Raw genomic sequence first — 26,926 nt, 5'->3', positions numbered from 1 at the left:
CTCGTGATACTTATTGGGATTTAGTTGGAAAACCTTCTCGGTTTGCTAACGCGGTTACCACTGAATAAGCTGAATCAAGTTCTTCAGCACAAGGGTCCCAGAAGACTTTTACTATATCCGAGAAAGATTATGTCAAATTTCTGCAATACCAAACTGCAAATCACGCATCTCTTCCCTCTGCTTCTTTAGCACAAAAAGGTTATGCTATGGCTTGTCTCTCCACATCATCTAATTTTGACTCATGGATTATTGATTCCGAGGCTACTGATCATATGTCAGGTACCTTTATAAATTTTTCTAATTTTAAGAGTCTACTTCCTTTTCTCATGTTACTTTAGTTGATGGATCTATAACTAAAGTGAAAGGACTAGGCACTGTAGAAATTAACCCATCTCTTCCGCTGTCTTCTGTTCTTTACGTACCCAATTTACCTTTTAATCTAATGTCTATTAGTCAGCTTACTAAATTTCTACAGTGTTCAGTTACTTTTTCTTCTGATTTTGTTGTCATTCAGGATTTAAAGACAAAGAGGACAATTGGTGGAGGGCATGAGCATAATGGTCTTTATTTCTCAACTCCAATGATCCAATTGCATGTCCTGCTACTATTTCTCCTCTTGAAATTCACTGTCGTTTGGATCATCCATTTCTACAAAATTTGAAGAAGTTGATTCCTACTTTGAGTTAGTTGTCATCATTAGAATGTGAGTCTTGTCAGTTAAGAAAGCATCATCGTGTTTCTTTAGCCCCTAGAGTCAATAAACGAGTTTCTGAACCCTTTTTGTTAGTTTATTCTGATGTTTGGAGTCCTAATCGAGTCATTTCAAAGTTAGGTTTTAAATATTTTGTAATCTTTGTTGATGATTTTTCCAGAGTTACATGGCTTTATTTAATGAAAGATCGTTCAGAACTATATTTTATTTTTTGTGCATTTGTTACAGAAATAAAGAATCAATTTGGTGTGCTTATAAATATACTTCGCAGTGATAATGCGAAAGAATATTTTTGCACTCCTTTTGATACCTTTATGACTAAATCTAGTATTCTTCATCAGTCTTCTTGTCCCTACACTCCACAACAGAATGGAGTTGCTGAAAGAAAAATTCGACATTTAATCGAAATTGCTCGAACACTTTTGTTGCACATGAATGTGCCCAAACAATTTTGGAGTGATGCAGTTTTAACTGCATGATATTTAATTAATCGTATGCTATCCAATATTCTTGGAGGCCAATTACCTCACTCCATTCTTTTTTCTCATGAACCTGTATTTAAATTACCTCCTTGTATTTTTGGATGTGTGTTTCGTTCATCAACTTGCTCCTAGGGTGGATAAATTAGATCCTCGTGCTATTATATGTATTTTCTTAAGATAAGCACGAGCGCAAAAAAGGTATGGATGTTACAGTCCAGTTTTAAATCGTTGTTTTACTTGTGTTGATGTTATTTTCTTTGAATCCACTCCTTATTTTATAAAACAAGGTATGCCCTGTGAGTCAGACCAGTGTTCCTCTTTTCCTTCTCCTATTTTACCAGCCCCTTCATCTTTGTTACCTAAATTATCTAGTCCACCAGATTCCACAACTCGATTATCTCGTCCAAATCTTCAAGTTTATTCTCGTCATTCTGTAGTTGAGAATGCTCCTGATATGCCAAGCACTTCACCAATTACCTCTCAATCTTCAAATCCAGGTATGATGCCCTCCTATGAGTTAGATCTTCCTATTGTTTTACGCAAAGGTAAGAGACATTGTACTTATCCTATTTCTAATTTTGTATTTATTCTCGTCTCTCTCTGTCATATTCTTCTTTTGTTGCTTCACTTGATTCTGTATCCATTCCTAAATCTATTATCCATACTCTCAATCATCCTGGTTGGAGATTAGCTATGCAAGAAGAGATGTTTGCTTTGGAGAAAAATGATACTTGGGATCTTATCCCTCTTCCTTCAAGTAAGCCTGTTGTTGGCTGTAAATGAGTATACACTATAAAAGTGCAGCCTCATGTTTTTATTGATAGATTGAAAGCTCATCTGGTAACTAAAAGATTTACTCAGGTGTATGGAATCGACAATTTAGAAATATTTTCTCCTATTGCAAAGATTACCTCTGTTCGTCTTCTTATCTCTTTGACAGCAACTTATAATTGGTCATTACATCAGTTGGATGTGAAAAATAAGTTTCTACATGGAGATTTGGAAGAAGGGGTATATATGGAACAACCTCCTGGATTTGTTGTTCAGGAGGAAAATTCACGGTTGGTTTGTCGTCTGAAAAAATCCTTATATGGATTGAAGCAGTCTTCTAGGGCTTGGTTTGGCCGGTTTAGTAGTGTTGTGATGGAGTTCGGTCTACTAAAATGTGGAGTAAATCACTCTGTATTTTATCAGCTTTCTAATGTTGATAAAATTTTATTAGTTGTTTATGTGGATGATATTGTGATTACAGGTGATGATGTTGTAAGAATCCAGAAACTTAAATCCAATCTGCATATAAATTTTCAGACAAAGGATTTAGGTCATTTACAGTATTTTCTCGGTATTAAGGTAGCTCGGTCTAAATATGAGATTTATTTATGTCAAAGGACATATATACTCGATAGGCTGAGTGAAGTTGGGATGTTAGATTGCCGACCTGTGAATATTCCTATGGATCCTAATGTGAAATTATTAGGAGATCAAAATGCATTACTAGATGATCCTAGGCAATATCGAAAACTTGTGAGTAAATTAAATTATCTCACTATAACGAGACCTGACATTTCGTTTGCAGTGAGCGTTGTGAGTCAATTTCTTGATACCCCTCGTACTAGTCGTTGGAATGCTATTATACGAATTCTCATATATCTTAAGAGTGCTCCTAGACAAGGGTTGCTGTATCAAAATCATGGACACACTGATATTAAATGATATAGTGATGCAGATTGGGTAGGTTCTGCATCAGATCGAAGATCGACCACAAGATATTGTGTGTTTGTTGGTAATAATTTAGTGTCATGGAAGAGTAAGAAGCAAACAGTTGTCTCCAGATCAAGTGCAGAATCTGAATACCGCGCTATGGCTCACACTGTGTGAGTTGATTTGGTTGAAGAGCATATTACTTGAAATTGGGTTTGAGCATAAACAGTCTATGAATTTAGTGTGTGATAATCAGGAGGCTGTTCATATTGCATCTAATCCAGTGTTTCATGAAAGGACAAAACATATTGAAGTTGATTGTCATTTCACTCGAGAGAAATTGCTTGATAGAGTCATCAAGACATCTCATGTACCGTCTATAGATCAATTGACTGATTTGTTTATCAAGAGTTTAGGGAACTCTAGGATGAAATACATTTGTAACAAGTTGGATGCTTATGATATATATGCTCCAACTTGAGAGGAGTATTAAGAGAATATAAGTATTCTTGTAGATAATAAAATTGTAAGGGTATTCTTGTAAATAGTTTGTTAGGTTTGTACTCCTATAAATACTAGCTGGTCACTCATAATATGGTTGCTAGATGTTTTTCTCCCAAAATACATATTCTCAACTGCATAACAAGAATCAAAAAGCATTATTACTGAATCATGACACTAAGAAAATTCTTGATTCAAATGGCAAGGACAAGGGCAGAGGAGAGGAAGTGAGAAACATATCAAACGTTCTTAAATAAACATTTTGAAATTAATAGATTCAAAGGGGGCTAAGGCCACAACCCAGCAGCAAACTAGTTCCATGTTTTTTTATTAGAAAGCCAAGATATATGAAAGTCTGTCGTTTCTAGAAATCAGCACAATCCAAAAGAAGTCTATCCACTTGACACATTTACAATATCTCCAACTTCTCAAAACTCCAAAGTCAGCAAGAGAAATGGAATAACACTGCCAGAATTACCAAGAAAAACACATTCTTTTGCCAAGAATTTCAAAAAGTTCAGGAGACATAAATTCTTTCTGATCATTAAAACAAAATAAGGTTGGTATCCACAATGAAAAATTCACCAAACAAAGGACTAATAGAAACTTTGCAACAGCTACAAAGAAAGTGTAAGCTAACATTCAGCAAGCATCTAAAAAATTAAAATCAAAATAAAATATAAAAATATAAAAACCTCAACAGGAGAAAGAGAAGAACACAAAAAACCTATCAATTCAAAAGCATTACCTCACCACCCCAGGGAATGAGGAATTGCCTGGTCTAATAGCATTGTTTGATGAAACTCCCAATCCATCCAACAAAACCTCCAGTCCTCCTATACTACGAAAATGATTCTGACCCCGAGGGTTATCAGCTAATGACATCTTAAGAGTTCTGAGAGTTAAATACTGAAGTGATAGATCAATCCACTGTTCTTTCATGATTAACCTCCTCAACACACGCAGAAGCTCTGCAACAAAATTTGCAGTTGAAACTTAAGAGAATGGAAAAAGAATCTTAATTAAAAGAAAAGAAAAAAAAGCAACCATAGAAACAAAAATCAGCGGAGACTGATTTAATTTCATTTTCCATGGCTTTATATCATCTTACGCACCAGAAAAGATAATTCACCTTTTGATACACATTAAGTAGCTTGAAAAAAAAATTAAAAGGTCCTTGAAACAAAGGCCAACCTTTGATTGCTCGGGCTATCTAAACATCCATATGCTTAACATATATGAAAAGAAGGAAGAACCTCTGATTCTTTCAAGGGACTCTATTGCGAAAAAAAAAACCTGGAGTAAAAGCAAAACCCTCTCTGCTGTTATGTAGATCTCAGGTACTTGAAGCGCATATGCAAAAGTTAGCTTCCTGCAGCTGCCTTAATCGGCTTGCTAGAGCCAGTAATCCAATAAACACAAAAGTCTATAGTAACTTCCTGCAGTGCTCGACCATCTCAACCATTGGTGAGAGAATAATACTCTAAAAGCTAGTTGCTTACCAATTTGCCTTTATCATCTCTCATCAAACAGTAGTTAACTATTCTCACACTTCAGAAGAAAATTAATTTACACGTCTAGCAGACAATGTCAACCACTTTCTCCCCCCCCCTTTTTATGCAGCAAAATAAAGTGAAATTGCAACCTAATTCTACAGCATCCACACTAGTACTTCAAAGTTGCGTACTTGAACTTCAACCTGGACTCATGGACGAAATATGCATGCAACATAAGACCAAACAGTGAGCATGATCATGTTAAGGAGTGCGTGCCATACTCGCCAAGAGGAGATAACAGTGGCTGTGCGTGGATAGGAGATTATTTGGAAAAATTATTTGGAATAACACTGTAGCACTTTTGTGATGTGATGTACGTGAGATAAAAAGGTGGTTGAAATTTGTGTTTATGATGCAAGCTGAATAATATTTGGAATTTTTTTGGCAAATCAAGCTAACCAAACAGACCCACAGTGGCTCCGCAACCCCCCAACTATTGAAGGCCTTAGAGAGGCAGTTGATGTCCATAAGCCTCCAGAAAGAAGACAGGAAGAAGAGTGCTTATTAATTTAATTCCTTAAAACTGCGCACTAGATTGGACTAAGAATCACTGTTTTAAAAGAGAGAGAGCAAACAGAACTCGAACATATAGAAGGAAATATGATGATTGGATTCAGAAGTATTAGAGGTACAGACGAGTAACCAAATAATCACAATCAACTCCAGTACCAGGTTCAAAAGTTGCACAACTTCCTACTCAACTCTCAGCCCACAAACCTTTAAAGGCTTATTCAACCTCCAATTTGTATATCAATCAGCTATGATGTGTTTGATCTCATGCATTGGATACCAGAAAGAACAATACCACATCAAACTATGAGGCAAAGCCACAAGTTTCCAGACTATTTATGTATTCCACAAGCTGAAAATGACTAGGTACTTAAAACATTATAAACAAGAAACTGCGTACCTTACCTACTAACCAATTAAGGCCACCAGCTTCCATGAGTAAAACAATGGCCCTATGATGCCACTGCAACAAAGTTTCAGGAGAAGGAGCCTTTACACTAGTAGAAGATTGAGGTGATGTTGCACCAGTCTTTGGTTCATAAAACACCCAGCTGCTGTTGTTCAATTGAGTATTCTCATATTCACCAGAATGCAAGTCAATAAAGCTACATAACGCTAACACCACATGAACTAGTATCTTCTGCAAAATTACGGACTTGTCGACAAGAGAGGTTGGCAAACTTTCATCTGCTGAAAGAGCACTACTAATGGTCTTGAGTTGCACAACAGTAGCTGAAATATAAACATCCCACGAGGTTAAGTATATGTTCTGAATTAATGAAGACCCACAGACAAAATAAGGATTGAAACAAACAACTAAAAGGAAGCAGCAATCAAGTAGAAGGGAATCACTAAGATAGTTTTCTTTCTTGTAGTATTTAATCTCGATGGTGCTAGAATACGTAAACAGTCCACTGAGAGTTATAAAATCCCAAAAATAAGAGAAAAAGTAAAAAGACCGTCTTCCCAAAGAAAAAGACTAACAAATAAATCTAGGAACAGAGAAACAGGTCTGCGGCTTCCTTCCCAACTTCAAATAATCAACAATTACAGAAGATGTACAATGGAGAACTGCCTAGCACACCAAAATTGCAAATTAGGCAATCAGCATGATCAACGTTTCTTCCAAGGGCAAAACAAAAAGGCTATAAAGGATAATTACACCAAAGAAGAAATTAACATTTACCATTGAGGATGTCCAATTGACAGCAGTCTATACTAGTGCAACGAAAAACTTTTCATGAAACTACAAGCATCTAACATCATAATCCACTTTCTCTTACTCAAGATTTTGAAAACAGAAAAACACTCTATTTCAAACAACCAATAGAAAATTAATGGCCATGATAGAAAATAGGCACTAATTTGACTGATCAGTTATAACCTTTAAGCAAGGTTTTAGAGCTCTGAAACATTTCCTCGTTGTCTGCCACCCCTCCTTAAACGTCATTGTCCTATTCTAGGTTCTCCTTCTGTTTCTAATCAGATAACAATTTACCATACTTGTAGAATATTGAATAATAAACTTTGTTTGTCAGCAAATTCAGCTAAAGGAGCATAAATGAATTAGTATTGAAAATAAACCACGAAAATTGCAATTCAAACTCATGTTCCTGGAAAGCCAATGTTACATAGAAATGATACAACAGGATCCGCCATTTCTCAAATACATAAATTTTCTATGGCAAGAAGATCACCTTAAATCTTCTTGGAACAGATTTGAAAGCTATGAGTACTACAAAACTAATATAAAAAGCATAACTTCACATTATCATCAAGTTTATCCAACATCACTTTTTTAGGATGATGTTTAACCAGTGCATTCAAGTACTGTCTCAAGGGATAGAAAACCAAATGAGTTAAAAGAATTGCTCAAGTAAAAGATTCTTGCAGTTAGATATATACTGTTGAATAGTTCCATCTATTTTCCCCATTGCACTACATAGTTAAACATTATACTGGCTGGCTAAGCTTGGTGCAATATTGGGATTTTTTGGAACAATCAAAGGGGTCATTGTTCGATTAAATCCTCTAAGCCTCTTGAAATATAAGATCCTACCCGCACCCCCCTCCCCCACCAAAAACAAAAACACCAAAAAAAAAAGCTGCAAATAAAATCAGATGACAAATTATGATTCGTTTGTGCAATAGGGATAATGCAAAACTGAGACAAACAAAATTTAAACTGCACATGGCTTTCTGTTTCCAGATGGGAGAGACAAAGTTCTTCAATAAGCACCTACTACGATAAAACGGAAAGAAAAGTCGCACAAACCAATACTTGTACCTTTCAGCAATGCTGTAAGCTTCTGAACACCACCATAAAAGCCAAAAACTCTGCAATTATGCATCGACCGAGTGATAACAGCCAAAGCATCTAACACGGGCAACCCCTCATACATGATAGTGCTCGTATGACTTCCTGAATTAGCTGTGCCTGATTGGACAACTCAAATAATTAGGAGGAAAATAAGTACCTCAAAACACCATATTTGGAATTTCAGAATGCTACTAAAAGAATGACGTGACTTAATTATGTGACAAAAGCTGTAAAATCTCGATAAGTTTCCGAATGGACTAAACAAAGCTGACTGAACAACATTATACTTAAGAGATTACATGCAAATTAGAGCAAAAAGTTCCCACAAACACGTCTACTCAAACAAGAAGACAATCCCAATAACACAGTCTAGAGGATTCCATTTTTCTCCACTAACATTGAATAACAATAAGTTCCACAAAATTCTCGAAAAACAAGCATGCAAACCTATGATTCTGTAAAACACTTCACTATATACTGAAGGTCAACAGAAGCAGTTATGCCTGCAAAATGCTCAGTGGCAAAGCTGAGAAAACAGGAGTACAATAAACTGAAAAATCCAAAGATGGTTTTAAGTCGCAATAGAACTCTAAGGAGAGGAGAAACAGATTGAGAAAAGCAATGTGATTGTTATGTAGTAAGTAAAGCAAAAGGGAGTACAAAAAGTAGCCCTGTTCCCCAAACTGATGCAAGAATTCAGACAAATTTAACTGTTCAATTAAAGATCAAGATTCTGGAGGTGGAAGCATTCATGAGTTTTTAATATACTCTCAAATATTTAGCCCCAGATAGATGATCAGATCAATCCTCAGAGAACAGATATAGAATCAACTTACATTCTGTAACCATTGCCGTTATTTGTGTCACTTCTTCAGCTAAAACATGAATAATCTCAGAAGGATGGCCATTTGAGCATCCAATCACCACATCACTTGGATGTGCTGAGTATTCCACAGGTAAGGCGGAGGAGGCATGATCAGGAGATTGGCCCACATTAGGTGGTTCCCAGTTCCGGTATACAATCAAAAATTGCTTGAGAAAAACATAAAATAACTTCCTTTTTTCCACCTGCAAGACATAAGATTAGAGACGAGATTCACTTCAATAAAGACTAAAGCAAGGAAAGAGCACCAGCAGACTACCAAAATCCTCCATAGCCTCCCCCGTCCCCCTCCCCCCCCCCCCCCCCCCCCAAAAAAAAGGATTAATAAAGGGAAAAAGGAAGAAATTTGCATCTCACAGTTTCAAGCCCAAAAAACAGACGTAAGAAATTGAGCAGAATCATGGTTCAGGAAGTTAAGTTCATGCCTAAATAGACATTGACTCTTCAAGTGATTTACAAGGAAAGGAACTAACATAGGTAGATAGCTAAATGGAAAAGCCTAAATCAAGCTTGTATACCAGTACAAATTCCAAAGTTCCACAAAATCAAGAAAGCTGACAAAAGGCATAAAATTGCAAACACCTGGAGCAAGAAGATATCTGGCTTAACTTAGACCAAAGCATTGAAACTCAAGGACAATAGCTTCAATCCAAAGGTGAAAGTAGTAATTTGAAATAATCAGGATGGAATGGAACCAGTCCTTCTAGCTGTCTAAAAACAAAGTAAATTGATGTGTATTAATCAGTAGCAGTTTAAATTCAGACTCAAACGTGGCTGCACTATTGGGTTTCACTTTAAGCTTACTATGTGACATTGGCAGATTGGAATAGCAGGAATCTAACTCAGATATTGGATTCAAAGGGATGTATGAAAGATCAACATCCAGAAACTAAAGCTATCTCGGTCAGAAATAATACTCGGTCAGTAAGACATTACATTCCTTTATTGCTGTGTGAGAATTCTAGAGCATCAACAAAGAATTTTTTTCAGTTGTGATATGTTGATCGGTGAGATAGCGAACCTCATCTTTCCTAGGCAAAAAGCTACTTCATTATGTTTAGTGAAGGGAGAAATGGAAAGGGTATGGAGGCACTGAGAATAAAACCTCATTTTACCATTGGCCAATATCCTGTTGTCCCCAAATATACAAGTCTTTTGACATTAAATGCTCTTATAACTTCACATAAGTACATAATTCATATTTGGTTGTGTTTTCTAATTACCTCCCTTGAAGACTGTTTTGTCTTGGGACTTAAGAAACTGGCTTGACATTTCAAAACTGAATCAGCTTTGGTTTGAACTTAGAAGATGAAAACCAAACAAATTGCATTTGACAAACCAAAGCCAGAGCTTTGCACACGCCAAAAGTTTCACATCAGCATCAAAGAAGAAAAAGATTAATTTGACTTGTTCAGGGAAAATTCTAATACTCTATCTTCATAAATTCTCAAAATTTCAAATGTTGCCTATCATTCAGAGTCCTAATACATAGAGCTCCAATTTTAAATCTACCAAGTGACAACAATGTCATAAAGCAACAACGACAAGAAATTCCCATATGTACCTTATCGAAGGAATTATCATATCTGTCCCATAAGGTATTCAGGATTGCCTCATCACCAACCTCACTAAAAAAGAGAAGATTCTAAAATCAACCATTGGAAATAAACAAACAAGATAAAGTAATGAACAAACTACTACTATTAAATTAAATATTAATAGGATTTGCAAGTAGAAAGATAAATCAAAGTAACAGAGCCATGTCCAACATAACAAAATGCATTGGACCTCTTTCTCTTATGTTGGCGAAATAATTTTTTTCGTTTCTCCTAAAAAATTTCTCCTCCTAAACCAGAAATACATTAAACATCAGAGTGCTCTTGATATCCAAAGCAAATTCTCAAAGTCCCAAAGGATCTACAGTTTCTCTCTCTCCAAATTATTCAAATAGAGCAAGATATGCCATCTCAGGTTTTTTCTTTGTGTAATAATCTTCCTCTAATCAGCTGATCTCCAAAAAAAATGGGTGTTTTGACCCTTGTAAAGTATTCTCAACAAAGTGCTTTTATTCTGTAGAACTAAGTGCACTAGAGTTCACAAGGCAATTTATACAAACCTAACTCCGCCAACACTAGTAACTAAAAATTAGGGAAAAAAATAGTTGACCCCCAGACTAAACCTAGGTTCCCTAAATGAGCACAGAAGCTCATTAGCCAAACTTCATGTTCTCTATTTCCTAAAGACGTTAAAATGAATTAAACTCACAAAAGATGAAATTTTATCCACATAAGCATGTACAGATTTTTTTGATCTAAAGGATGATACCTATAATATTTGTGAAACAACAGTAATGGTGATTTGATCTGGTAATTTTAGCAGTACAATAAATGATTAAATGATGTGGTTTCCTATTTCTTTCTTTTATTTTTTTTAGTTTTTTGGGTTGGGGGGTGGAGGCAGCTGCCTGACCAAAAGTTAGACAGGATAAATCTCTGTTCTGGATACCCTTTCTTGAATACTGTGCAGATTACAAGCAAGGGTCAATGGAACCTAAAAAAATGCTCAATACTAACCTTCCCAAGATCAGAAATGCCATCCTATCCAATCATGAAGCAAATAAGCCCTGATAGGATGGCACTCGTTGGTTTTGTATCTCAAGTTTTTCAATTATCAAGAAGCTATTAATAGGAAAAAAATACAAAAGATAAATTAACCACATTAAATAACAGAAAATCAAAAACTAGTTCTCAGGGCAAAGGATGGCAGGATTTTGAAAAAAAAAAAAATTGTAACTTGAACCAAAAGTACGTTCAGTGTGTATGCTAAAAGTGTATCAATTACCTAACGCCTACTCCTAACCCCCTCAAATCTTGATTCTCCATGATTGACCACAGTAGGCTTACTGGCAAAAGATCATCCTAAGCATATCCTAATTCATTCAAAGTCATCATGTGTTTAATCAAGGTCATCCCAACAACACTCATCCTACATCCCCAGCATAATTTTCTTGTTACGAGTTGACAAACACTGGGCAAAATCAAGACCATAACTTTTTTGAACCAAGCATCTAAATTATTGCACCTTTTAACCTATCATTAAATTTCAAAAGGTGCCAACCGATGACTCTAAAATATCACTTTTAGTTCCTCTTCCGCAAGCTTCAGTAGATCAAATTCTATTCAGTACCTTGTCATCTTGGTAAAATGATAACCACATGGCATGAGCATTGCGATTTTATTACTGAACACACAATTTAACACAAACAAGCATATAATTCCAATTCCACTATCTAATGTACACAGTTTGAAGGAAAATAGACCATGATCAACGGGTATTCCAGTACCTGAATCGAATTTTTGGAGAAGGGAGAGAAAACCTCTCCGACCGTGACGCCGAAGCAAAGTCTCCACTCTGCCCAGCCGATGTCCTCCGGATAAGGTCAGCAACTCCCTTGACAAAATTCATGCTTCCAGAGGCCTCAGCACTTATCAAGTCAAGACTTCCAACAGCCACAAATCAAATTTGCAGCCCAACATCACTCTAACCACACAAAACTATTCCTATTCCAACAAAAACCGACAATCAAGACAAGCTTAATCAATCCGGAGCTACCTGATCATATACTACTTTAAAAAAAAATTGTGAGCTTCACAAAGTTCACCGACAAAGTAAAAAGTAATCAGAATCTAATTCAAGCTAAAGCAACAAAAATAGAACTCAAATTGACGAGTTTAGAAGTCCATTAACGGTAAATTGAAATGAACCGGAAAATGAGATTTTACCTGATCGGAAGGATGAATTTGTCAGTGAATATCAATTTGATTTCCCCTTTTCGTTTAAGTTTTTCTGTTTCTAAGGGTTTAGGGTATCCAAGATCTGGGAATGAAATCTCTGTGAAGGTTGAATTAATTTTTTACGTCGTGTAACCTTTTTTGATAAGTTGAAAACGTTGAATTCACGTAAAGGCGGAAGCCTGGCAGATACATGTGTACAGGACCAATTTACAATTAAACATTCCTTTTTATGTAATTGTTAAATCTTTTGGGGTCGGAAAGAGCAAAGTTGTTACGGCCCGGAAGTTTAATAAAATTCTAAAATGTCCCCTGAAAGTCCGGAACTTTGAAATGGAGCCATGGAGCGGTGGACTGAATAAATATATCATGACCTTCTTTATAGAGGTTTGTATTTAGTAGATGTCATGCCCTTCTCTAAATTCGCCTACTCAACAAAATTAGTTCCATCCACAATAAGATTTGTTTTTGTACATTTAAGTGGTGATGTGGCTAATTGATTGGCTTATGCGAATTACACAAAAATGGAGTTTTTTTTGTGAATTTTAAGAATGTCAAAGAGTTGTCTATTTAGATTAAATCAGCCTAATAAAATTTTGATTGCGAGTTAAACAAGACAAGAAGAAATTTTAAGATTGGGAGATGAAGTTGAACCCATTAAATATAAAAAAAAAATGAAATCATAATTAATGCATAAGAGACTTCTTTCTTTTTGTTTTTCTATCTTTATGAGTTAATGGTTTTTGTCCAAAAGTCTTTGATTAATGGTTTGTGTATCTAAAATAATTTTAACTAGTATTTTGCCCATACCTCAGCACGGCATATTTTTAAGTGTGGTTATTTTTAAATGCATAAATAATTCATCAATAATGTTTCTACATATTCTTCATATTCACTTCAAAAAGATTAATGCATTCCAAATATTAAACTGCCAAATTATTCTTTAAAAACTCGTATACATAAATTTATTACAATGTGATAATATTTATTAAGAAGTATAATGCATATTTATTAGGATTGTAATTAATTTTCTCATGAACATGATTATACACCTAGTCATATTCATTTTTAGTTCAAGAAAAAAAAAAATACAGCAATCTATTTTTACACAAATGATATGAACATGCACTTGTGCAACTTTCCTAGAATACTCACAAAAAAAAAAAAAAAAAAAGACCAAACCATATGCTTTAATGTTTTACCAAAAACAAAAATAAAATGGAGGAGATGCTTAACTTTTGAAGGAAAATTTCATGTTACTTTTGGTTTTGGACACGCAAGTTAAAAAGCACGCTACCACCACGGCGGCTGGGCCTTTGAAACGAACGAGATAGTCAACTTGAATTGGGCCTGAACCCAATGCTAGTGACTAGTGAGACTTTAAGTCCAGATAAATGCTTTCCTACCTACTAACCATTCGCTGCAATGCTCCGTTAAAATAAGTAATTCTCAAATCTTCTCATTTCCTCTTCCCTTGTAACGCTTGAACTCTCCTTTGGGGAAAAAAAATTATAACCGGACAAAGCCCGCATTCACAGATCAGGGAATTGCATTCAGCCACGCCATTAAAGACATTAATACTATAAGCTCGTTTGGATTGTAATGTTTTGAAGTTTTTATAGAAAAATATACTGTAATTAGTGGTAGAGCCAAGACTTGGGCTCAGTGGTGGTAAGATTGTACACTTAAAATTTTAAAAAAAAAAATGGGTTTTTGTTCTACTTCCTATAATTTTTCTCATTCAAGTAGTAATTATATGTATCTGAATTAATAGCTTTGAAACAACTGGACCGTAGAAGAGATGATTAAAAGAAAGAAATTTGCTGTTTAGAGGTGACTATTTTTCAAATTATAAGGGGCCAATGTCAAGAGATAAAAGCATTTTTTTCCAATTGAGGGGAGGCAATTGTGAGAGAAGCCTAAAATTTTACAAAATTTTCAAGCCTATTTAAAATTTTTGTAAAGATTGGGTAGGGGAAAGGTTTACGGATGGCGGACAATTGTTTAGCCTCACGTCAAGGTGGTCTTGAATTGATTGTAACGATGTCGTGTATATAATAAAAAAATGTATTGACAGAATTTTTCTACAAAAATTCACAATCCAATCAAAGCCTTGGACTTCTTGCCCTCGACGCAATTCTGGAGTATATGTTTTTTGGTTCCACGATCCGTTGTGAAGTATGTGCAATTATCCATAAACCAGTAATCATGTAAGATTAGAGCTGTTTAATCAAACTTGGACCTTCGAGCAATGGCCTAATGGATTTACTTGCTTTTCCTCAAGTCCACCACTTATGGTTCGCTTGTAATGTTATTGGATCCTGAATAGTTTCCGTCGATTCCACCAATGTGATTCATGGTTACCTTATTGAGAAAATCCACTTTTACTTTTGAGGTGTAATTAGCTCGTTATAAATATATAAATATATATATATATATGAATACTAATAATTATTATCCTCTTTTGCATTTATATACTTTCCGTATTTAGTCTAGGCTACCTTCCCTTGTATTTATTTACTTTTCCTAATTAATCTTATATTTTTAAAAATATAATACTGGAAATATATTTTAATGGACAAGGCACCCATTAGACAAACCGTAAAATAATACGCATGCTAGAAAATGTCTATCTTCGTCGTTTCTAATCAAATCAAATACTGTGCCCAATTTTCAGCTAATAAAGTATGGATTAAGATATGCTATACAACAAATATTAATAAGATTACTTTCAAAATTTTATTCTACAAATCTTGATGAGGATTACGGTTCATTATTGGACAAGATATTTATTTACCTCTACAAGTATAAAGCACGGTAACAAATCCACCATACAATAATATTGGCACTTAAACAAGCATTGTTTAGCTCTCCATTATCATCCATGTGGTGGGTGTTACAGATCATAGATGATATCCTCTCGTGTTATTTTATTTCCAAATCCAATTTTGTATACTCACCGGGGTCTTTGTAGCCCATCAACCTACGAAGATTAATTAATCCAACACACCGTCCACTTAACAGTTTAATTAATTATTAATTGATTTAAACAGTACCAACAAGTATTGCTCTGGCTAATAGATTCCAGGATTATGCTTTCAAGAGGGCACTTTCAACTTTCTAGAGGTATCCAATTATAAATTATGAGGCGTGATCATTTGTCAAAATTCCAAACAGGCTTACGAGTCACGTACGTAGCAGAATCAAAGCTCAGTGAAGTTCCTAGCTGTGAGGACAATTTGAGATTTGACAATTCATCACAAAGTTAATTTTAGCAATTATGTATGGGAAAGATGCACGATAAGAATAAGTCTCTCACATTTCAGAGTTCTAAATTTTTTCGTCCTTCACATTTTGAACGGTGCATTTATATCTCTCACTAGCGTAAACTCACAAATTTTGTTCTATGCTCTAATTCCTATCATGTTTTTGCTCCAAAATCGTCAAGGAACCAAATCATGATGAATTTCAAAGGATAAAATGCACCATTTCAAAGTGAGGAACGAAAAAAATAAAGATTCAAACCACAAATTTTTTTGTTTTCGGTCAATCGGCAACTCCCACCTGTAGACAAAAGAGTGCATTACTGCACTTTTTTGATTTTATTGCTGATGCATGTTTGAATTCATAATCTGCAGTCAAACGTGCACTTTATACTTCACCTGATAGCCAACTCACCTAAGGACAATTCGTTGCATCTTATATTATCATGATGGAGCAAGAACATGATCTCTCTCTTTAATTTTTTTGCCAAATGTACCCAGACTGAGAAGCCACTTCCTCTTGTCACATGAAGAGAGATTTTTTTTTTTTCAAATAAAAAAGAAAGCCAATTGATGAGGTTATTCGTCATTGCTGGCATATTATCAAGGATCCAAATAGGCACTTAATTCTAAGAATAGTAACAATTTCCCTAATTGGCTGAGAATTTGTCACTATTGTGTGGAATGTGGGAGACAGTCGAATTGCACCGATGCAATGGTTATAAAAGCACGGATGCCCGTTTAATGCTCCAAGGTGAAGTTGAAGCTCACTGGACCCAAAAAAAAAATTATATGGCATGATTTGTCATTAGATTATTTTGGTGAACGGTTTCAGCCTTCAAAACTTAGGTTAATGGTGGGGAAGATTGATGAGAAACTCTAACCAATCTCCTGCTTGCAACCTCGATAATATCTGAAATTTTTTTTATTATTCCCAGGTTCAATACCAATCGTCCTTCAACAAACCAACTTTTTGGGGAAACTTAAATAATAAAAAGTTAGTTTGTCAATCACTCAAAGCACTTAGTACCACTTCAATCAAGTCGTGCCTACTTTAGACAAAAATCATCAATTATTCTTGCCCATGTACCCTTGTTTGGACTATAATTTTTTGTAAAAAAAATTTTATATTTTTTGTGAACATATTTTTCAATCAATTTTTACTTTACATATATCAAATTATTATAATATATTTTTGTATAAAAATTTTTAAAAATAACAATCCAAACGGCTTAACATTTCCTAGGCTGATCATCATGTTTAAAGTCGCAATTGATATCATTAACTCTGCTGTAGCTTGCAACTTAAGCGAGATGATACAGAAATAAAGAATTCCTATTCCGCAGATCAGTTTCACTTTCGAAGAGAAAAATATGTTTCCCACTTTCCCTTTTCCAAGATGAGATCTATTCCCTTTTCCCATAAACGGTAATGAACTTCTTTATATAGAAAGTGTCTCTTCCGCAGGTCTTTGGGTCTCCAAAAGCCACTGAAATCATCTACGAGTGGGACATTTTAATATCTTCCAAATCCACCAATTGGGAACTAAACAAATGTCACCACTGAGTTGGCTCACTGCCCTTAATTATGATTGGCCCAACATCAAAATCTTTCGCCAAAATAAAGGAAAAAAAAAAAGAATAAAAACCAATGACAAATAATTGTTGGTTTTTTATTCATTAAAGAAAAAGAAAGAATGATTGGGTTATAAGACCTTTTTTTTTCCTTGATAAGTAAAAGGTTTTAAACTCAAAATCTTCTACTTACAATTAGAGGTGTCAAATCAACCCACTTAACTAAATTTACCCATACCCGTCCATGAATAGATGGGTATGGGTATCTTAAATTTTTGTATATGGGTATAAATGGATTACCCAATAATACCCATTTATTAAATGGGTATTATTGGATAATCCATCAAATCCAATTAACCCATTTAGAATTCTCTTCCCCCAAAGTCTCTTCTTTTCCCCCATCTTTTTTTTTCAAATTTTTTATTTTGTCATGATGTTAATTACTTTTGTTTCATTATTATTATTATTATTATTATTTGTTGGTTTTATCTTATTATTTTATTTTCTTTTAGTTTGTTAACTTGCTCATTTTTTAGCATTACCAATGTATGTTAAATTTTAGCCTATTTTCTTATCTTTATAAAATAAAATTTTAAATTTATATATGAAAAAAATGTTAGGGGTTCCAAATTTTTGGATTAAGTTTTTATATTAATTTTTATAGTACTTAGTTCAAATTTTTATATTCTTATTATTCAATTATTAAATAATAGGTAATTTTGTGACATAGAGTATAAATGAAAAAAAATTGGTAATTAAGTTTATTGAACATTATAAGTAAATATTTAAAACTAATGATGGGTACAAAGAGTGGTATAAATTGATAACTTAGTTTGCAAAAATGAATTTAAATGAGTTTACAAAAAGTTAAAATAAATGGGTTGTAAATGGGTAATTGGGTTACCCAATTCATTTTTTGATTTACCCATTTATACCCATCTAATTAAATGGGTACCCATTTTACCCAATTCAAACCCGCCCAAGTCACCCATTTTGACACCTCTACTTACAATCTTTCCCATCTTATCACATGACCCAACTCTCCCTCCAAAAATGATTGGTTATATCATACATGGAATAATAATCGTGCTTGCATTGGCATAAATCTTGTTTGAGAAAACACTTTTCATAAAACTTAATCAGGTGTAAATAATAAAAGATTAAAATTTAAACACTAATATCTGAACAATTCTTTCAGTACCTAATCAAAGTACTATGTGACTTATCGATCGTGGTCCTTCACTGTTCGACTAAATATTGTAATGTTTGGTTTATGCTAATGCTAAGATTAGCCGTAGGCTGTGGTCAGTGGACCAGCATCTCCTTTTGTTTTAGGGCTAATGAACAGTAGTAAAAGGCTGTACATTGAACCTAGTCCACAGAGGCGTCTGGAGCAAGGACTAGCATTTTCTACGTAAACAATTAAGGTAGATTAGTCCAGAAGAGAAAGATATCGATTGATGTTGGAGTTTATACTTTATAGCCAACTTTGCCTTGTTATATCTTTCGTTCTATACTCTGGTCCATCATGGATTATCGGTGTTAATGACGCAAATTTTCATGTGATCATATGAAGAAACCCAAATTTTCATGTGCGTATTCCTTCATTTTCATATGAAGAAACCCAAATTTTCATGCCCATCTACCCATTCCTCCTCCTCCCCCTCCCCTTCCCCCGGCGATCTAGTCGCAACTAGATCGAGTGGGGAGAGGAGAGCCGGGGGATGGGGGGAAGAGAAGGGGAGGTGGAAGAGAGAATGTGAAGAGGGAGGAGAGAGAAAGGAAAAAGGAGGAGGGAAAGAGTGGTGGCGGTGATGAGTAGGGGTGGTAGTATTAATTTTTAAAAAGTATCTTTAAAATATTTTAATTTTAAAAAGTATTTCAAAATATATTCTAAAAATATCACAAAAAATATTTATAATAAAAAATTTTCATATGTACTGTTATAGTAAAATATTTAAAAAAAAACTAATTCAAACAAAACACTAGTACTGCCTTTCCAAGAAGGAAGAGGAAGAATGCAAGTGCTAAAAGTCAAATCTGTAATTGACCAAAGAAAAAAGTGTGTTGAATCTAATGTTATATCACGTGCTAATAAGACTTTTATCACTGGACTATCGTCATTATTCAAATGTCTTATCATGTATTATTTTCTAGTAGCCTATTATGCTAGTTAAGTCCTTGGAAAAAAAAAAAAAAAAGGATAATCAGTCTTCTGCATGAAGGATAGAGAAAAAGGGGTGTCAAATCTGCAAGTGTTGAAAGTCAATTTGTAATTAACCTAAGAAAAAGGGTATTGGATCTATGTTATAGCACGAGCTAACGACACTTTCACCATTGGACTAAAGTCATTATTCAAATGTCTGATCATGGATTACTTGCTACTATAGTAGTATGTTAATTTTGTCCTTGGAAAAAAGATATCTAGTCCTCTAAGAGGAGGTTAGAGAAAATCGCAACCACATTTGGTCGGAATTGGAATCCAAGAATTTCATTATACGAGGGAAACCATGCCAAAAAACCTAAAACCAATACATTTACCACAATGCTTTGACATAATTATGCTTGGTACCATAATCCTTATAAATTTCAAAAGCTAGGTTATTTTTCAGATTTTTTGTATAAAAATATACAATAATAATTTGATATATGCGAGATAAAAAAATTATTAGAAAATTTATTCACGAAAAAATGCAAAAATTTTTAGGTGAAAAATGACAAGCCAAACAAAGTTGTCACAATAAAGTTTTCTTCTGGTCATTATATAGAGTTGAGAGCAAGAAAGGGTTATGATATTCATGCAACCTTTATTATACTTTGAATGTTTTCTAGGCTAAACGAGAAGCACGTATAATAGGATCCACAAAAAGTGAAAAACAAGTTTGTGAATATTATATTACCCTCGACAAATGGATGTCGGAACTTGGAAGTTTTGGAGAACAGCTCAGAAGAACAAATGCCATTAATTGGATGAAAGGGTTCCTCCTCAGTGTTTTGTTGGCTTTCGATCGAGAACAAGTTTCAAACGTCATAAGATGTATATTCCTTTGGCAGACTGAAAAATATGCTTGCAATGTTAAATTTCGTCCTATAGTGGAATCATGTTCTATCTTTCAGATCAAGAATTGTTATGAATACCATTGACAAGTATTGGATTCGTGTAGTATAAGTTCCATTATATAACTGCATTAAGTAATGAGATGAGTACAAGAAAGAAATGACACATCTTCTTATTGGAATTATCTGTTTGAAAATTTTTTGGCACAATCCGTCTTTTTTTTTTCGAAAGAATTACCAAAAACAAGAAGTTAAAGACTAGGTTCAATGTTTGGATTGTAAGTTATTACACTTTATTTACAACTTATTTACACACACTGATTTACTTGTATCATCAACACATTTTCCAATCAACTTTTTATCTCACATACATCATATCAAAAAAGTGCTACAATTCTTTTTTCACAAAATTATCTCAAATAATTTACAATCCAAACACATTGTTCTAGCAACTTCACCGCCACAGGTCCTTAGGGTTTTGCCATTTTTTTGGAAACTGAATAGCCGACTGCTTATTTTTCTTTTTTATTTAATGGTAACATTTGGTCTTTCAATAACTCATTGACTATGTAAAATAACTATACAAGAAAAAAATGAAGGTTTTTCTAGCAGGTGCCCATAGAGGATATGTTAAAACACCTATATTTTATCCAACCTATCATGTATATATACACTAATAATTACTACTTTATCTTACATTTATACACCTTCCCTAATTAATCCCCTTACATTTATACGCTTTTCCTAAATAATCTTATATTTCTAAAAATAAAACACCTGAAATACATTTTAACCAGTATTCATAGAGCACCAGTTAGAAAAATGAAACATGGATGAATTAGTCAGCAATTAAATGATTCATCATTAATTACTTCCAAGGTTTTTTAAGTACATTGCATTAGTCGTACAGTCATTATATCTACGGCCATGCACTTATTCTTGCGTTATATCGCTTAATAAAAAGTGTTTTCTCTACAAATCGTTGACAACTTATGTAACTTTTCAAAATTTAATGCTCTAATTATTCAAAGACGACCTGTAAGTACTTTCCATCAAGGTTATGCAAACTAAAATATAAGATTATTATCACTTTACCCCCTTAACGTTTAGTGCTACTATCAATTTTTCCCTTAACGTTATATTTTAGTCACTTTACCCCAAAAACTAACGGTCAAACTTTACATAGTTTGTTAATAAAAGTGAAAAAACATGTTTAACCCTTAAAATTATTATCACTTTACCCCCATAAAATATAGTCACATTATCAATTTACCCCTTAGAGTTATTCTTTAGGCAATTTATCCTACCATTAAACCAACTTAACAAGTTAAAAAGTTTTAAAAGAAAATACCCTCATTTTTTCATAATAAAAATAATAAAAAAATTAGAGTGACTCTTCTCCTTTTTAATATCAAGAAAAAAAGTTAAAATATTAATTTCTTTCTTCTTGGCAATCTTATTAATATTGAAAAAAAAATAGAAAGATGGAGAGGGGGGAGGGGGGAGGGGGGGAGGGGGAGAGGGAGAGAAAGAGCTCAATTCTTTTTTTAAAAACTACAAATAAGAAAGAATTAAATACTTTTATTATTTTAAAATTATTTCTTTTTTTATTTATCACCAAATTCCACTCATAATCTCGACAACTTTAAAGTAATACGATAATGTTAGACTTTTCTTTATTTTCTTTTTTTTTGCAAAATCTAATTTTTTGTCTCATTCTTTCCTATCTCCTTTTCTTTTCCTAGTATTAATAAATTTGAAAAAAAAAAGAAATTTGAGAAAATCCTTTTATTTTTATGTTTTTCGATCTCTTAAAGTGAAAAAAAAAGAAAGAATAACCATTCCAACTTTTTTTTTAAATTATATATAAAAAAGGGTAAACATATTTAAAATTTTTTTACCATACTAGTTAGATTAACGATGAGGTAAAATGCTTAGAAAATACGGTTAGGAACTAAAGTGTTTGTATCACTATAATTTAAATGAATAAAGTGATAATAACAATGTAGTAATGCTATAAAATAAAAAGGGTATTTTTGTCCAAAATTTCTTAATATGTTGAGTTGAATTACTTATGGGGGTAAAATATATATAAAATTTTTTAATTATATATAAAAAGGGTAAATATATTTAAAATTTTTTGACTATACTAGTTAGATTAACGATTAGGTAAAATGCCTAGAAATAATGTTAGGAACTAAAGTGATTGTATCACTATAATCTGAACGACTAAAGTGATAATAACAATGTAGTAATGCTATAAAATAAAAAGGTAAATATATTTAAAATTTTTTGACTATACTAGTTAGATTAACGATGAGGTAAAATGTCTAGAAATAATGTTAGGAACTAAAGTGATTGTATCACTATAATCTGAACGATTAAAGTGATAATAACAATGTAGTAATGCTATAAAAAAAAAGTATTTTTGTCCGAAATTTCTTAACATGTTGAGTTAAATTACTTATGGAGGTAAAGTGACTAAAAGATAACGTTAAGAGGTAAACTGATAATAGTGATATAGTTTAAGGGGATAAAGTGATAATAACTCTAAAATATATGCATATATGTGCTTTGTTAATCTGGGATGATCCTTCTCCTTTATCGATTTGACTACTGACCATTATTCTTGAGGTTGTCATATACTATTGAGGGATTTCATTAGTTTAGTGTTTAAAGTACCATCCATATCTACTATTCTTGGAGTTCTAAACGTTAGCACATAGCAAAGGACAAAGTTCTAAAAGGAGCGCCGGTATTCTTTTTTTTGTCCGTTGAATGAAGGAAAGAAACATAAAAGTTGTCGTATTATTAGTCAATTAACTCTTTTGAAGATAAGATCACTTATGCCTAATTCAGTTTAAAATTAAATGTCGGGCGGGCAAATACGCGCATGTCGCTCTACTTCCAAACACAAACCATTTCTGGCATGGAGTTGCCTTAATGAGAAAATTACAGGTCAGATTTTGGAAAATCTAGCAAGTCAAAGGCCAATTGGGAACACGGAAGCATTCAAGCAATGTGTATTTCATTCAGAATAATATTATGGTACCAAAATACCACATTTTATACTGCCATGACCATATTGCTAGTAGTTAATGCTTTCTCGAGCCAACTTGGTCATCATCTTATTCCAGTGGACAAAAATATTAACACATGTTTTTAGTTTTCTTTTTATATATTCTTCAAATAACTTTTTTATATAACATGACAAGTATATACAGTAATCAAAATACATATGTGTTTGGATAGGAGATTGTTTGGAAAAATTATTTGGAATAATCATGTAATATTTTTTATGATATAATATAGGCAGTAAGTGAAATATAATAGTTTTAATCTCTAATGTCTAACCTCCGTGTAGTTTTAGTCCTTAAAATTTTGGAAAAAGCAAATCTGGCCTTCAATGTTTAGCACATATACAATTTCAGTTCCTAAAGTATTGACAAGAGCAAATCTGGTCCCTAGCGTATCCAATTTAGAGTAGATTTAGGACATTTGAAGAACATTTCTCAATCATTGACAAAATTTAGTTACTTCTAGTTATGTATTTTTTAAAATTAAATTTCAAAATAAAGAAACGAAATAGTAGCTAACTTTAAACAATAGAATTAAGAACTAATAACTCATGTGCTAACTAATTAACTAGTAAAAAGAAAGAAAAATTGTAAAGCAAAACTAGTCATAGCACCCAATTCATCGATCCAGGACTCATTTTCACTCTTTATCCCTTTCAGTCCCTAATCAAAAAATCATAATACTTAATTTTTCATACGGATGAACAAAATTTTCTTTTTTTTTTTTTGTTTCTTGGTTAATTAGTTACTAACGTGCTATCATATAAGTTAATCTTATTGTTCAAGATGACTTGTTGTTAAACATGTGACTGCACGTGACTGATTCCATCAATATTAAGAAAAATCCATCAATTGTCTCAAATCTATTTCAAATTGTTAATATTTGAGACTACATCTACTCTTGCCAAAACTTTAGGAACTAAAATCGCACATTTGCTAAACATTAAGTACTAGATTTGATTCTACCAAAGGACATTAGGGACTAAAACAGCATTTTTTTTGCGCACGTGAGATAGAATGATTGTTGAAAATATTAAACGTTGATTGAAAAATATGTTTATAATGCAAATCAAATAATATTCGAAAAAAAATCCACATGTAAACATATTAATACACTATGTAATCCACAATGGTGCACGACTATTATATATTATCCTATTTTAATTTTTGGACACACTCCACAGACCTCTGGGGAAGTGAAGGCGAGACTTTTCCGGGATGACGGCCAGGCCAACAGCTACCCAACCACCGCCACCGGGGGCCATTTCCATCGTGCCCCGCCACATACCCATTATAATACCACCAAAACAAGATTATGTACTATTTTACCAGACAATTAACCCATATTTTGTTGAAATTAAAAGATCGTTTTGGTCTTGACTGTGTATCTGAGTGCAGCATATGCACTAGCACAGAAATATAAAAAAAGAATTCTCTTATTTTCGTTTCCAATAGAGCTAGTAAAGTGGACTGGCTAGGGATCATGTAGACCTCAATTAGTGTTAATCTCTGTAAACTGCATTGAGCTTGACAAATTTTATCGACACTAGTCATACAAAGGTTTAATCGATTGGGACATGTAAAAGACAATCAACTAGGACTCCAACGGACCAAAAACAAACAGGAAACTTCCTTGAACGTATTTTAGTTTGCTAACGCCAACCAAGATTGAAATTTGCATGATGGCTCACATAAAGCAATCTAACGCGGCTTCAACTTCGAAGTAATTTGGTAATATAATTAAGCTTGATTTAATTTCCTTTAATATTGTAGTTTGGTATATTCGTTACATCGATTGGGAAACATGTTGCCAATGACATAAACCGCGTAAGTAATAAAATAAGAGTAAATCTTTCCTACACTGACGGTGTATACACTATCGCCTAAAAAGAACTTTTTAGGTGAATATAACTATATAAGTCATTTGGTCGACTATAAGATATCAAACACTAGTTTAACTAATACAGCTTCCTTAAATTTTATTTCAAAATGATCACTTCCTAAGGTTGTGTTTGGATTGCATTTTTCGTGATTTTTCATGGAAAAATTACTGTAGCGATTTGATGTATGTGAGGGAAAAAGGTAATAGGGAAATGTGATCACGGAAAATGACATAATTTTTCGACGGAAACCGACAATCCAAACAAGGCCTAAGTTTTACTAGAAAGTAAAAAACCCGTCTTTTAAAAGTTGAAACCCTAGCTATAAGACTCAATATTATACCCCAAAAGAACCTACTTGTTTTAGTCTTATCTCAAACAATGAGAGATGAATAAGAGGATTGGGAAGATACATTTTTGCTTGGATTTGCTTCTTAAGAAAAACAGAAGAAGAAAAATTGCGAGTGACAAAAAGATTTTTGCATGCCTCGATCGTGTGAAAATTTTGAGAAGAATAGATGGCACCAAGGAGATGACCGAAATTTCCATCAGCTCCTGTTGCTTCTATGCCACGTCTGGCCTCTGTTTGCGTGCTTTAATCATGACACTATCAAATATTAGAAAAGGGTAAAAAAAAAAAGCCTCACATGCTACACCATCCTTGCACATTTTCGTACAGCTAAGATGGCAATAAATACTTCACAGATAACTTCCTAACTATTACCAATTTTCACAAGAAAGGTATCCCAATGACTTTCTCAACACCACAAAGGTTGATCATGCAACGAGTGGGTATTAATTATCACTTAAAAGTTTAAGCTTGGCAAGAAATTCAAACAAATAGAACATCAACATATACAATTTCTGTAGATTTTCCTTTCAGCGAGGCAAACTAGCGTGGGCCTTCAGTAATTGTCAATACTAGCCTTTCGAGTAAGATGTGAGCTGCCAAACGAAATAGGGGTACAGACTAGAACGGTGCAACACAAGTGTATTTGAATGATGCAATTAGACAATTGGAATTCAATAATGTTTAGCTACTTGCTCAACCTCAAAACATAAGTGTGATGTTCAGTAGTATTCGTGCGAGCCTATACATAGAATCAATAATAATATTTTGTTACAAAATTGTACACAAGTAATTTAACATGAATTATAACTTGTATATATATTATTATAACATTTATGAACGTTTGTACGGATAATTTTTACTGTCTCTTTCCTAAGAATGATTGACTGAAACAACCGTTTTAAAAAGTTCATGGTCATGATTTGATCAAATCTTAAATTAAAAAATGTAAAACTTAAATCACATATTGTAGGAGTATCATTTTTAACTTCTAGTGTTCTAACTTGAGTTCAAAGTGATTTAAAAGCATAAACAAACAATTTAGAATTTTGTTTAAATAGAGAGAACTGTCCAGTTACATTGGCATATGCCCTCGACCTGTACTAGTAGCCTATTATTTGTTAGTCTTTGTCATATATAAATTTTTAATATTTTTTAGTAGGAGAGATGTGAGATTTAAGAAGTTGGAAAGGGGCAAGGAGATTAGAATCCAGAACTTTTATGTTTTGGAAAGTCTTTGTCATATTTGCCTATACAATTAACTCAAAAA

General features: G+C 33.5%; 1 protein-coding gene across 5 annotated transcripts in view; it reads right to left on the bottom strand.

The window, feature by feature from the left end:
- LOC140015290 (BEACH domain-containing protein B-like) overlaps positions 1 to 12,641 on the bottom strand; it is a 40,565-nt gene extending 27,924 nt beyond the window's left edge. For 4 of the 5 annotated variants that reach the window (XM_072067312.1, XM_072067314.1, XM_072067311.1 and 1 more), the window contains exons 1-7: positions 12,448 to 12,641; positions 12,009 to 12,225; positions 10,230 to 10,293; positions 8,619 to 8,850; positions 7,750 to 7,899; positions 5,868 to 6,194; positions 4,145 to 4,367 (exon numbers count right to left, since the gene is read on the bottom strand). In XM_072067312.1, coding sequence (XP_071923413.1) covers positions 4,145 to 4,367; positions 5,868 to 6,194; positions 7,750 to 7,899; positions 8,619 to 8,850; positions 10,230 to 10,293; positions 12,009 to 12,130 — 1,118 coding nt within the window. In that variant the 5' untranslated portion in view covers positions 12,131 to 12,225; positions 12,448 to 12,641. Of the gene's footprint in view, positions 1 to 4,144; positions 4,368 to 5,862; positions 6,195 to 7,749; positions 7,900 to 8,618; positions 8,851 to 10,229; positions 10,294 to 12,008; positions 12,226 to 12,447 lie in introns of those variants that run through there. The other variant, XM_072067315.1, reaches the window with a different exon arrangement.
- Between the last annotated feature and the right edge of the window lie 14,285 nt (positions 12,642 to 26,926).

Source organism: Coffea arabica, chromosome 10e, assembly GCF_036785885.1.
Source record: "Coffea arabica cultivar ET-39 chromosome 10e, Coffea Arabica ET-39 HiFi, whole genome shotgun sequence".
Classification (NCBI taxonomy): Eukaryota; Viridiplantae; Streptophyta; class Magnoliopsida; order Gentianales; family Rubiaceae; genus Coffea; species Coffea arabica.
This window is presented reverse-complemented; position numbering and strand designations above follow the sequence as displayed.